Source organism: Nasonia vitripennis, chromosome 2, assembly GCF_009193385.2.
Source record: "Nasonia vitripennis strain AsymCx chromosome 2, Nvit_psr_1.1, whole genome shotgun sequence".
Lineage (NCBI taxonomy): Eukaryota > Metazoa > Arthropoda > Insecta > Hymenoptera > Pteromalidae > Nasonia > Nasonia vitripennis.
In genome coordinates this window covers 7,802,211-7,816,324 of record NC_045758.1, presented here as the reverse complement: position 1 = coordinate 7,816,324, position 14,114 = coordinate 7,802,211, and the positions used below count along the sequence as shown (strand labels likewise).

Below are 14,114 nucleotides of genomic sequence, written 5' to 3'. Positions count from 1 at the left end.
CTCCCACACAACGTGCGAGATTTTGACTCCGCCCAATGGCTGACGAGTCTGCGCGGTGGAGCTGGCGCCGTAATCAAAGCTATATTTACGCTTTTGTCGGGATTTCGAGCTCTTTGTTGTTGTTTTTATAAGTTATTCTCTGCATCGTGAAAAATGAAGGCAGTTATCTTTTTTTATACACTCTCCATATAAACAATAATAATTAAAATATATGTAGGCGATGGGATCAGGTGAATAAAAAGTCAGAAAATTTCGAGTAAATATTTTGTAATTGTTTTTTTTATTACGAACATATTTTACAAAGCAAAATCGTGTCTTTGATGGAAAGAGAACAGTGAGTCCGAGAATCACGGGAGGAAAAGCGGATTTTTGTGGTTCGTCGTGAATTATGGAAGGATTGGGGAGAATCAATGCGCAAAAGGGAAATAGGTATACAGGAGTGACACGAGAATAAGGACATCGGCACATTAATATAAAAAGTACTCTTTGAGACACAACATGAGGATTAGGCCGAACATTCGCATCAAAAAACTCATTCACTCCTTCCTTTTCATCCTCATTCGTTGCGTTTGCATTTACTCGCTAATTGCACACAGTACTTTTTTATGACACGTGTCTCAGACATAATCGAGATACTTGTTTCTCCGTTACAAAAATCAATGTACTTCTCTTATACGTCCAATTATTTGTCTGTTGTAATCGAAATTAAAATTAAAGATCAGTGATTATAGATTAATTATTTAAAATAACTTAACGTTCTTCGTAAATGTAAAAAAAATTCTTCTGACTAATAAGCATGGACGACGTAAAACTTCGGGATGTTTCGTGTTAATTCTACGTAACACAAGATTTTTTTTCGCTCATTCAACTATCTCTACGGCGTTTGAAACGAAAGCGTAGGGCAGCCGTTAATACAATCTTTCTAGTTTCTGTTTTTATACCGTGACATACAGCATGCGAGACAAAAAGGAAAAAAACCACTATTTTTTCAGTGTGAGTGGTGTGTGCCAGTTAAATAAGACGAAGATTCCCAGCTGCAACTACCTGCGAGTACTATCGACTTCTAATGAACTATATGTATTTACAAATGAGATCGACGTTTTTCATTTTCTTTTTTAATTATTTACTATTACTTTTAGACCCTTAACGACTGTCGTGAATGTACTCTAACCGTTCGATATTTGTCAGATATTATATGCAATTTTTTGGAATAACAGACTTCTAAGAATACGAGATCAGTATTTGAAATTTTGTATAGCTACGTATTTTTTCGAAAATATATAATATTTGTAAGATTTCAACTATTATTTAGTATCCGACGTCTATCAGATACCATCACAGCAGATAAGGGCTGATTTTAATGAGAATGATAATATCGTGCCGTTTTTGCATGTGAATTATGTTTTCGCTTGATTGTGTTGAACTATATAGAATGTATATCCGTAATGTGCCATGACGCGAGACTTTGAAAATTTCGTATTTTTTTGCCTTGCGCTCGGTTCACGTCGCTATTTCGTTTACGATTATGACATCTCTATTATGTATATATTTATTAGTAAAGTAGTGGCAACTGGCAGACAAACAGACAGTTTGGCAGGCATGGTGAACGTAAAACGGTTCAGTGCATTCACACACTTTTGAAGCGAATTCAAACCCAGCTTGTCTTATCTTTCTCTCTCTCTCTCTTTTCTCATTAACAATTACAATTTAACCCCTTTCATACCCCCTTTGACTCCCAATATACGCATTCTATGTCCCCCGTCGATCTCGCTTTCTCTCTCTTACATTATTAATAATTCTTATTTTGCTATAATCAAGTTCTATAGTAATTGTAATATAGGCTTTTTAGTACGCTATAACGTCTTTTCCACTTGTTGATGTTTTCTGTTGTTTATCATTTGCAGCTACGTTTAAAACTAGATTTTTTATTAGCCAGCACGGTCCTCTCGCAGCATTCCTTCTTTCGCGCGTATAATCAGCCTTTCATCGTCTAACATTCTTTCTCTTTCTCTCTCGCTGAATTAATATTAGGAATATCGGCAGTGAAATCCCAATGATAAACACGCGGCAGGCAGGCATAGTCTCAGTCCTTCCATCGCGAAAAAACGAAACCGGTGGCACTTGCGCTGCTCTACGGCGTACACTTAATTTTTAGCTATTATTAGATCGGGGAATCGAATCACACTTCTTCGAGTAACTTCTTCTTAGTCTTTAATTAACATAGTTATGCATTTTAAATGAACATTTCACTACTCGTGATTTTTTTCTTCTTTTAATTTCGATAACACTCAATTTCAGATAGCTACTATCTATTATATGCAGTGCGCAATCTAAAAAGTAACGGTAGCTAATTCAAGAAGCACGATTACATATAAAAAACGTGAAAGTGAAGACTTACACGACGCTTATTTATACGTTAAGAACAAGGTATGCTTAACTTAGTTTTACAGCGAAAGAATACTTAAATGCTTAATCAATCGTTACAAAAATTTCCATATGAAAATTAGCTTAAAAAACGTTCGATCTATTCAAAAACTCACGTCGATTCGACATAGTTTTCCAAAAAAACATATGCATCCGAACTTAAATTTGCACTCACCGCCTTTCTTGCGTTACAATAACTTTTACGAAGTAACGCAAGTTTGCCCTTATCAGGCATTAAAAAACAGCGCAAGTACAAATTATGAACAATTCGAAAATCATCGCATACAACACAGTATAGTCCAGAGCTCCCGCGAAGCCCGTATACTTAAGAAACAAAAGAGTCCACCCGCATATACAAAAACACTCAAAGGACCCCTAGAGCCCCAACCGATACAATAGAGGATAGAATACGATACAAAAGAATGAGCCCCTAGTTCACGTAGCCCGAAGAGAAAGGCTTCGATTCCCCGAGTTCGTCGATACACTCATTATCAACTACAGCTCGTTATCATATAGTGTTCATCTTCCTCTCTCAGCCTCCTCTCTCGATAAATCGTGAGTACACCACGTCGCTGTCTCTCCCCTCCCCCCTATACGAACGCACATCGCGTATGTAAAAATTGATTTGTTAGCAGTAATTTGCTCGTTAATTTTGTCGCTTCGGTTCGTCGCGTATCGACGTACAGGGTTTGTGTGGGCATGTTTGTGCAGCAGTTCTTGCGTACGTGTGTGTGTGTAAATGTGTTCGTGTGTAAATGTGTCGTCAGCCAGGGGTGCCCCGCGCGCGGTTTCGCCCTCGACGCTCTGATCCCGCACAGTAGGTCGGTCCATTATGCAACGAGTGCAAACGGAAGACCGACGTTCTACACCCGCGGATCAAAGGGTCAAGATCGGGTTGGGGCACCCCAGCGCCCGCGACGACTTGGCCCTGCTCCTCGCGGCCGTCTTTGTCGTCAAGCTTCTTCCCACTTGGCTCGCGGTCGTCATCTCGGCCTCGATACACTATCCTCTCCTTCGTCTCGATATCTTCCTGCGGTCGGCTCGAATGCACGTACCTATTCGTGTGCGCGCGAATGTGTGTGTATGTGGGTCTTGTGTATACAAGTTTCTACGATTGAGTCGTTCGGCTTTAATAATAAATAACTCATCGTTATATCGCGAGTCATCGAAATCCAAATCGTCGTCGATTCTTCTTCCGCGTTGTCCTTCCGTTTTGTGTATATTATATAGAGAATGGTCCGAAACACAAGAACGTTTATTTTTTCTTCTCCTTTTACTAAGATTATAAATCACAAATGAAATCACAGACTTTCGTTGGTGGCTCGACAGAGAGGGGGTCTAGTCGTCGTCGTCGCTTCTTCCTGCGGCTGCTGCGCTTCCTCCTGATGCTGCCACGAGCCGCGACTGCTGCAGCCTGCTTAGCCGATCCGTCGTCGGGTGGACGTTGCCGTCCCCGAGGAAAACGCGGCGTTCCTCGCTTTCCGGATCCGCTGCTGCGGCAGCGGCTGATAAGGACGACGCGAGCTATGCTGCTCGTCTCGTCGTCGCTGATGATGCTACTCCCATCCATTCTCCTTGATCATGTGCGCCAGCTCGATTATGAACTTGCCCTCTTTGTACTTCTGACTCGACTCGAACGCGTGCTCCTGAAAGATTAAGCGTTAGTCAGTCTTGTAGGTATATTGTAAGAAGCTTACGCATAATATATACGAGTAACCGGAAGATTCGAGGAACGCGACGAGTTTAGCAGTGAAGCAGATCCAATAAATACGTTTCGGTAACGATGGACCTTCGATCGGATATACAGCCGCACCGCCATAAATCCAAACTGTCGAAACAATATAAATCGACGTTCGAGCAGCCGGCTCTATACATACATATATATAAATGCACAGTAGTCGCCCTCGGCATGTTATTCCCGGAGTAATTTCGTCGATTTCTGACAAACAAATCGCCGAGTTCGTTACCCTCTAGACACGCCCCTCCGCGTACCGATATCCGAAGAACAAGTTTCCTCCGTATCTGCACGCCGACCGAATATACGCTATATCGATCAGAAAGCTGACGAATACGCGTGCCGCGATTAATTTGTCGAATCTAATTAATATACAAGCTGTGCGCTTACGTATTTCCAGCCAAGGGTGGTCTTGCAGCACTCGCAGTAGATGTCGGCGACCGCGTGCAGTCCGGTGAGCAGGACTCGCTCCTCTGCGGGACCGCAGCCCACGTTCACTCTGGGGACAGAAAAGTGGAGCCGGCCTTGTGATACTCGAGTCTTGATCTATATATAGGATGTATATGATATGCTACTAGTGATGTCGGGTGCTGCAGGCGTATCGGCTGTTAATATGTGCGGGCGGTCAATTTTTGTCAGAGAGCTAAAGTATAGCACCTGTCAGTTGTATAATAATGTAAAAGAGTAGGTGAACGCAGTTATTGAGATTTGCTTTTCCAATAACGAACAATGAAGTCCGCAGCACACATTTCAATGGGAGAAAAAGTGACGCTCTACTTACACAGAGTTGAACAAATAGGCACGACCTTGACTTCCTTGGAAGGACTGAAAGCACAAGAATGTTCATGAGCATGGAACATGACTTATAATAAACGATCAAATCTTATTAGCTTCGACATTGTTCCACGTCACGTGACACCGCTTCCTCCGGATTTATTTAATACCGGACTCGTATATAAAAAAAGTCGGATTTCCGATATTCTGCTGCAACGTCCGCAGTATACCGCATACCATAATCACGACACAGAAACGGACGCGAATTAAGAGAAAAATCCGACCCGGTTAAACCAGGGCGACATAATGTGTGGGAGTGGAGAAAGAGGGAGAAAAAAACGGAACGGGGAAACGCGGTCAGAGAGCTTACGAAATAATATGATAATGCGCGCGAGCAGCTCGTCTGACGGATTACAGCCGTTACTACTGCTCGAATTCGCATACCCGGCTGGAACTTTTCACTCGTCGCTCAGCTATATATATATATATATATATATATATATATATATAGCGCAGTGGTTAAGTTCGTTTCGTGATCGTATTGCCGCTAATCAAAACGCGGAAACGTTTATACGCGGAAGCGTGATTTACGCCGGCTTGTATTTAAAATTTATGAAACTTGAGCGAGTAGTTTCGAGAACGACTTTGAGGTCGCGTGTGTGATGTATAACGGCTCTGCACGGGGAGAGGAATAAAAAAACGTACATAGTGCAAAAATAAAAGGGACAGCGGGGAAAAAAGAAGCGGAGTTCGTAACTCGCGTAAAAAAGGATATATAACTCAGGAGGATGTGTTATATAGCGCGGCGATGCGCGGACCTTAAATTTTAATAAAACCCTGAGGGATCTTTCCGAGCGGAGATTTCCTTATACGCGAGCAGTTTCGCATTAACGCGAAGAAAAGGAGGAGGAGGTCGTTGATAAAATTTTCGCGAGCTCGAGGAGCGAATTACGCGCGATAATTTTCAAGGCGCGCCGTGACGTCGTAGACAGCAGGCAACTCGTGCATTGCGTAATGCGTATCCGTTGTAGTTTTAAAAATTTTAAACGATAAAAAGCAGCATCGACTCACCTTAGAGATGAGCTCGTCGTGATTGGCGAGGTGAGCGCGGCAGTGAATGCACGAGTAGGTGCGATGGCAGGAGGGCAGGTAAGCCTGAAAAGTCTTGACCATGATGACGGCGCGGCTGCTGGCCTCCGCGCAGCGACCGCCTGATGCGCACCCGAGGAACCAGCTCGTCCACGGCTTCAGCGCTCCCGAGGCTGCAGGCTCCCTTCCTCGACCTCCTCCTTCTCCAGCTCCCGGCCGCGATTGTCGCCTCGCGATCCGTGGTTACTCGGCTATGGCCGACGGCTTGTCCCACTGTATAGCAGCAGCACCACCAGCCGCCGCGGCTGCTCAGCGCAGGAGCTGCTCCGATCAGCTGTTGAGCTGGTTCAGACAGCGCCGCTTCGGGGACACCTGTTTTTCACAAAGCAGAAAGACACAGGCGCATGAGTGACTTTGTGTGTGTGTGTTGGCTGGGGCGGAGGGATCGATCTGGGTTAGATGTGTGTACAGGCAGACGGAGAGATTAGCGCCGGCTAATTAAAATCCGCCGGCGGTCCCGAGACCGATGATCGAGAGGGAAAAGGGGGGAGTCATCATCAACGCAGCGGCAGCAGTAGCAGCGTGAGGCCGAAAGAAAAGGCTGTCGGCGGCGCGCGTGATTCAATTAACCGTAAATTGAGAATCAAGGAAATCACGGCACGTCAGCTGCGCTGCACTCGGCCAATAAACGCGTTCACTGACACAGAAAGAGATAATTTTTATATTAAGGGCACGTGCACGCTCGGACGGCGAATTACCGCCGCGCTGCAGATATATATTCTTCCTCGCTCACGTTGCGGCTGGCCCAATTGCTTGCTGACGAGGTATAGAGATAGATAGAGAGAGAGAGAGAGAGAGAGAGAGAGAGAGAGAGAGAGAGAGAGAGAGAGAGAGAGAGAGAGCGACGCACAGCAGCGCTGTGCTGTGATACAGAACTCGAGCTGGTTGTAACGAGATCCACTATGTCGTGTTGCATCGGAACTTTGTCTCGGGAAGACGGACGGAGGAACTTCTGACGTGCACAACGCGAGACTCGATCTACTGACGCCAAGATTTTGTTTTGTCTCGAGAGAAGGAAAGCTTATTTCTTTGGAGTTTCGGCTAGCGAAGAGGGATAGGTCGATGATTTTCCGAGAACGCTTCACGCGTAAACGAATATTACACGCGTTTAATCCATGAATGTAAAACTGGAGTTGAAGCTCGAATTTGATTGGCGGGAAATCGATAGGACCTTTCGCATCAATTTGGAAATTGGATTTCGATGCCGCACGGAAATTGGGTTACTCCGAATCTTTTACGCAGTTTTCGCCGAAATAGGTTAATAAAAATACGCCCAAAGAATAATTAATCGCGTCAATTCCCGCCCGACACGTGTTGCGCGCTTTTCTTCCCTCCTCGTCTCTCTCAACTTTTTTCTCAATTTCCAACCAGCAGCACATAGCATCTGCAACTCCTTAGTATACACGGTACACAGGCGCGTCAAATTATTCAAATCATCATTATGCAAATGCGGGGGGGGGGGGCGTGAGAAATGTCCCGCGGAGCGTAAACTGGCTGCAGGCCGCCGGGAGAGAGGACGAACGAAATTAACCGACGCTTGAAATTTTCGCCCGACGATCATCGCGACGACGACGACGTCGTCCCACACTGAGAGAGAGAGAGAGAGAGAGAGAGAGAGAGAGCTGTACAGAGAGGGTTATAGCAGTTAGGAGACGCGTAACCTGCTTTAGGGGCGAAGCCGTAGTAGAGAGTTTGTATGCGAAAGTTTCGCCGCTACTGCGTACAGCTTTGACAATAGAGAGCGGAATATGGAAAATGAACGACGCTTGTATGCGAGGAATGAAAAATTGGCGATTTTTTACGCCACCTGCGGAAGAATTTTGTAATTCAAAGCCCGTCTCCCTCTGTATGCTCTCCTTGGCACACTTACATTTAATCTTCCGCAAGTTTTGCCCGATTGTTTCGCTTCTGAAGGGAAAGTTCATTTCGACTGAGAACCAAAGAGAATCTTATGCTCTCACATGCAAAACACCTCGACGAACCGTCGCCTTTGAAATTCGAGTTGCAGCTTCTAAGAATAACGAGCAGGAGAACCGAATGCCGGCAGGTTTAAATAACTTCGTCAAAGGATTCGTACATTCGTGTCGACGAAGAGAATTATACTCTGCTCTGATGTGCAGTATCGATTCGAGAGAGAGAGAGAGAGAGAGAGGAATTTGTTCTCTTATTTCGATACACCTATACAGCAGGTCGACGATCATCGCGAGCGTAAAGTGCGAGTGAGGTCGCAGCGCTTAGCAAGACTTAAGGCGCTCAATTCCTCTCATAAATCCATCGCGTTTAACGTTTGTTATCGAGTCATTTTAATCTTCTGCGCTTGGATCTTCTCTCATAAGCGGAGGAAGAGGAGAGATATGAAAGCAGCTTTGTCGTCCGCTGAAGCAAGACTGAATGGACGTCGTTTTTCCGATTTTTCATTTTAGATAAAGTCACTTTTATCCGTACTTTAGCGATACGTTTCAAAAGATAGATAATGAATTCTCAGTCCTCGATGAAACAACTCTAAAAAATTCGCCGCAGCCCAATACAACAACGAAAAAAAAACAACGACCCCCTTAATTCCCAGCTTTACGACTATGATTAAGGTCGCAAAGTGCACTATTCTCCGCCCCTCAATCAGCCCAGGCACTTTTATTTCCCTCCATAAAAAAAAAGAGAACCAAGAGAGCCTTCGCGCCACGGAAGAATCTTCATTCACGATTTCATCGTATACACACACAACATCCGCGAACGTAACGAGCGACGCGACTCGTCGTCGCGCGCAATAAAACACGTGCGCGTACAAAGTCAATACGACAAGGTCGCGCGCTAAACGAACTCTCCCGCGCACCGCGAGAGTGTGCGATATGATATACTTAATATTTTAAAGAAAATATATGTACCAATAAGCCGAGGCGCCGATCTCTGCGCGCGAATAATAACACAAGAGGCTATTGCAACTGTGCGCGATAGCAAAGTGACAAAATCGTCGGCTGATCCGAGGAGCGGCTGCAGTGAAACTTTCCGGTGCAGCCGCGCGCAGGCTTGTGCGTCGCGCGGAGATGCACACGTGCGTTTATTTGTGTTTATACGTATCGCGTGGGTATGTATACACGATGCGGGGATAGATAATCGTGTTTGCTGACGAGTAGGAGGAGGAAGAAGGAGAAAGGTAGCCGTTTATCGGGAGCGATAATGTGGAAGAAAAAAAAATAAATCGTCGTTTGAAGAGAGAGAGAGAGAGAGAGAGAGAGAGAGAGAGAGAGAGAGAGAGAGAGAGAACTGAACGAAGGCGTTTTGTGCGTTATCGGTTAAGCATTTTTAGAGCTAAAAAACGATTTTTATATACACCGCACGTATATATGCACAGCGGCGCGATATCGGCGAACTTTTGCGTCATTTTCTTATAAATGAATACGCGCTCTTGTTTGTAAACGCCCGTGTTTTTAATGTTTTGGTATAGAAGCGCAGTTAAGGTTGGGGATATCCGAATTTAAGATTTTGACGGTAGCTCGAGTGTTTGTCCGATAATATTTACGTCGTTTCGGGCAAGATTGCGCGCGCTCACTGTTTTTTTTTTTTATTGCAGTGTATTGCGCTGTTTTGCTCGATTATCCGAACTCGAATTTTATATACTCGTCACAAAGCTGCAGTTGCTTTTGCCAATGGACGATTTTGATCAAAAAGCATTGTCGAATTTATCGAATTAATAGAACCAATAAACTCAGATATACCGCTACCAAAACCCAGATATCTGCTCCATAATAATATACGTACGTACAAACGAGAGAGAGAAATCTCGGCTACACCTGCGCGCAGCGAAAGAAATACGCAGGTATAAAGTCAGGAAGTGCATTTAGGCTATATTATACTATTATAGTGTCGTATACAACGTAGAAACAACCGGAGCTCCGTTTTCGGCGCCGCGGAAGATCTCTCGCGCGCTACATACGTCGGCTGTACTCTTTTGTGCGTTCCAGAGTGGCGCATGTACTCGCGCACAAAGGCCTTTCGAGGAGATACGCAGAGATGACGCTCGGTTTTCTATGCGTCATAGACGCGCGTGCGGTATAATATATACTGTTAGGCGTACTTGAGAGAGAGAGAGAGAGAGAGAGAGAGAGAGAGAGAGAGAGAGAGAGAGAGAGAGAGAGAGAGAGAGCTAATATACGATTTATATAGATGTACCGACTATTTCACTATACGATCGGCTGCACTCATGGACTATATATTGCTTTGAGATCGTTCAAAGATTCCGACGAGGTTATATTGTGTGATGATTATTCTGAGAGAGAATCGAACGTTCTGGATTTTTTCCGGCAACGAATACAGTTTTATTACAAAATAAAAATCGCGCTGCGCGTCCCATATTGCTTTTAAAAATAGCATTTTCATTTCGCTTGGCGTTTCTGACATTTTCCACGTGCTTTAAAATAAATTACGCTCTCGCGGCACACTCGTACACTATGCGCGCGGCGTGTTTAGTCACATTTCTTTCTAACGGTCTTGACATTTAAAATATACGACCCTTGGCATACAAAAGCGCATACGTTCTCATCAGGACAATAAATGGAACGAATGCATTGTTACAAACGTATTATTATTGCCGTCGTCGTTGCACGCGCCCATTCGAATAATCGCGCGAGAGAGATCTCCCCCGCGCAATCTTTTTATTCGCATCTTGTGCACACACACACACACACACGCACACACGTAAACTCGACGCGCTGCATGCGATATAGCCTATATAAGTAATTTAGAATAGAGCAGCAACGTTTTGCAATGTCACGTTGCTGCGCTCCGCGTCGTCGATGCAAAAAAGGGGCACTGCGGGAATTGCTATTTCTAGAGGCGCAGCGCGAAATATACCGATAATTCGCGTGTATTAGCCGACGAACCAGTTCGCCGTGTTTCGCGAATACGCGTAAGCCAGCGGACCTTTTTGCGCGTTTTAAATTTACCAGCACAATGATCACTCGTCCGGTGAAAGAAATTATTGCGCTTTGAGGGGAAACCGAGTTAATTAAACTGTATAAATTGGAAAACGCGACGAGTTTTTAGCAAAAATGCGCAGTATAGAGCGCAAATAAAAAAAAATTATACGCGGTTTTATTCTACTGCATAACTACACTTTGAACCTGCCAAAGCTAACCTAATCCAAGCGAAACAACGCCCGACAGAGGCTATAAAATTTAACGTCCGCAATAATACTTCTCGAATTTTATTGCAAATACATATCAAACCGCATACTTGCTACATTTACCAGCACTTTCTAACGCGACGTCGAGAGCCTCGTTCACCCAGCCAATTTTCCAGGTTAAAAATCCGTATCTTTCACCGCACACAAAAATTATCCTCACTTTCCTCCTTAAACCACCTGAATCGTTCTCCACAGAGTCGCGCGTCGCATTTCTCTTTCGTATAGCAGATTGGAGCGTCGTCTCTTGGTCGAGTCAACAACACTATAAGCCATATCTATACTCTCTTACACGCCAAGGAGTTGCTCCAAACACGTTGCACCGCATTGTAGCTCATCGCGTGAGAAAAAAAAACTGCAGCGCCATGTGTGCGCGGACTCGAAACTTCGCGTCATATACGAACTCGAACTGTCGCCTACAGCTGCCTCTTGTCGATGCTGCGCGCCGAGATAAGGAATTCGATGTCGTTCGTTAACGTTCTTTAACTGTAGAATATACGAGCGCAGGCTGCGATGCACAAAGAGGATATTTTACGGCTTGAACATGCCTCGATTATCGAAGTTTCTCGAAGAGGAGTAAAATGTCTATAGGATGATGTTCTGCGACGATATTTGAATTTAACGTCCGTCGATGTGAATCGAATTTTATGTTTGGAGGTGATGCTATTCTTTAACCGCTGTTAAATAATAATGTCTTTATCATCGGATTCCGAGTAGGACTATTAATTGAAATCAAAACGTAAATAATAAGAAGGCGCAAAACTAATGACTCCAAGCACTTATGATCGTCCAGAGTCCATACACACCAATCGCACACGCGTATACATTTCTATCTCTCGAAGGCGCCTTCGCATATTAACACAGCTATTATGGCAATTATCTTCGCGCACTCGCTAACGATTTCCTTTCCTGAATCAGCAGCGTCGACGGCGATATAATCAGCTGTGCGCCGTCAATTTTCTTGCGCGATATAGCTCAGCGTTTGACAAGCGCTCGCGCGCGCCGCTTAAAAAGAAATTTACATAGTTATCCATTACGAGCGACCTCATCCAAGGCCTACGACTCCTCGAGTCTGAGCACACATACCCGATACAAACGTGCCGCGCATTACGCCTAATAGACGTGATTCCGCATTTCGTATACGTGTGTATATACATACCCCTATACAGACATGCGTAGAGGTATGTCTACGCGGAAAGGAAAAACAAACGAGAACGACGCAGTATATAGTAGACGAGAGGCGCGGGAAGACAAAGGAGAAGCGGTATGTGTATAGGGTGCATATTAAAAATAAATTTTCCGCTGTACAACTATACCGTCGCGTTTTTTCTCTCCGGCATTCGAGTCGTATCGCGTTTTTTTGCTAATTACTTCGATCCCTTCATCCCTCGTCTGTCGAAAAGAACGAGGTCGTCCTCTGTGAGCGCAGAGTACATTCTTGCTCATCTGTCTCGATGGCTTCGAGTCCCGATAATCAGCAGAAACTGAACTTTCTCTGTATTGCAGGTCGTGTGCGACGAGTGACGCAGGACGTTTCCCAAAAACGGTATAAATCGATCAAAGGAATGAAACTAGGGATGGCCGTAATTCTATCATCGGTTTTCCATACTTTGCAGCGACGAGCGCGAAATAATTCGAATTCCGAGTACAGAGGAAACGACGCACTTGTCAGCGAGAGGAGGGAAAGGAAATGAGTTTTCGATACATTATTGTAAATTCATCCGAGAATGAATGTCGCCGTTGTTCGGCTTTTCAGCGTTTGGCGCGAGAGCGAGCCGTTTCAAGAGTGATGTATAGATCGCTGGTATAATACGTGCAGATGTGAGTGGTTCGCGAGAATGCGAGCTGTTTGAGTTTTTGCTTGTTTAGTAGCGAGAAATAATGAAACGTGAGAGTTATAGTAGACGATGTAGGTATTTTATTAATTCATCCTCCTTTGTTTAATGAAATATGTTGTATGCGGAAGATCGGATGAGTATTGGGTATTATGATTTTGAATTTGTCAAAATGAGGTAACGGAAAGAGAGACTTACGCAAGATGAATGTGATTTATCCAAGTGATAACTGCTGTGTCTCACCTGTAACAAGCAAAAATTTAATAAATTAGTTTGATAAAATTAATTAGGTCATTCTGTACAGGTCGTACATCAAAACATTTATTCTAACCTATACAGTATAATATCATAGTAATACCGAACCCGTTTGCGTCAACGAAATTCGCTTATATAGGTATATTATACTATAACAGACGCACTAAAAGCATGCTCCGCATAATTAATGTCAGTATACAAACTACAATATAACCATAAGAAATTTATCTCCAATTTTCCAGGAAAGCGCGGTGTATTTCACTCGGAACAGACCAGCGTATCCGCCGCGGCAAGCGTCCTATCACTCGAAATAGAAAATCTCCAATCAATATGCAAATAAACTTTATCTAATCCGCAGAGCAGGCCACTTTGGCTCAACCCGCTCAATAAAATCACTCGACAAAAAGCAGTGCGCCGCCGTTTTGCAAGCCCATAAGTACTGTGTCATCAGGCCAGCAGAGAGCGATAAACAAACAACGTATATTATGATCGACAAAGAAGAGAGCGTCATTGCATATACATGTGCATAACCGAATGCTGCGCTCGTTGATAATAATTAAAAATCCCGCCGGCGAGATAAGATCACGACCGCGAGATACCAGAGCCGAGAGCTGTATCTTATCGTAGGCGTGTAATCCCAAGGGCTTGTTTGAAGAGACTTTTCTCTCCGCGAGGGCGAACGCGGAAATCGTGTAAGCATATCCTGGTTGAGATGGCGATCTGTCCGAATAACAACATTTTTTTTGACGTAAAATGCCTGTGCGAG

The 14,114-nt window shown here is 44.3% G+C and overlaps 1 protein-coding gene and 1 long non-coding RNA gene across 6 annotated transcripts in view; one reads left to right on the top strand and one right to left on the bottom strand.

Moving 5' to 3' along the window:
- Nucleotides 1-250: 250 nt before the first annotated feature.
- Nucleotides 251-14,114, bottom strand: part of LOC100116973 (protein yippee-like 1) — a 37,024-nt gene continuing 23,160 nt past the window's right edge. For 2 of the 5 annotated variants that reach the window (XM_032596630.1, XM_032596631.1), the window contains 5 exons: nucleotides 13,292-13,336; nucleotides 6,005-6,394; nucleotides 4,941-4,984; nucleotides 4,550-4,658; nucleotides 251-4,070 (listed from right to left, as the gene is read on the bottom strand). In XM_032596630.1, coding sequence (XP_032452521.1) covers nucleotides 3,981-4,070; nucleotides 4,550-4,658; nucleotides 4,941-4,984; nucleotides 6,005-6,106 — 345 coding nt within the window. In that variant the 5' untranslated portion in view covers nucleotides 6,107-6,394; nucleotides 13,292-13,336 and the 3' untranslated portion in view covers nucleotides 251-3,980. Of the gene's footprint in view, nucleotides 4,071-4,549; nucleotides 4,659-4,940; nucleotides 4,985-6,004; nucleotides 6,395-11,324; nucleotides 11,775-13,291; nucleotides 13,337-13,562; nucleotides 13,782-14,114 lie in introns of those variants that run through there. The other 3 variants (XM_032596632.1, XM_008216173.4, XM_031923756.2) reach the window with 3 other exon arrangements.
- On the top strand, nucleotides 12,310-13,379 carry LOC116416190. The gene is made up of 2 exons (XR_004226721.1): nucleotides 12,310-12,522; nucleotides 12,765-13,379. It is a non-coding gene; the product is annotated as an uncharacterized LOC116416190 (long non-coding RNA).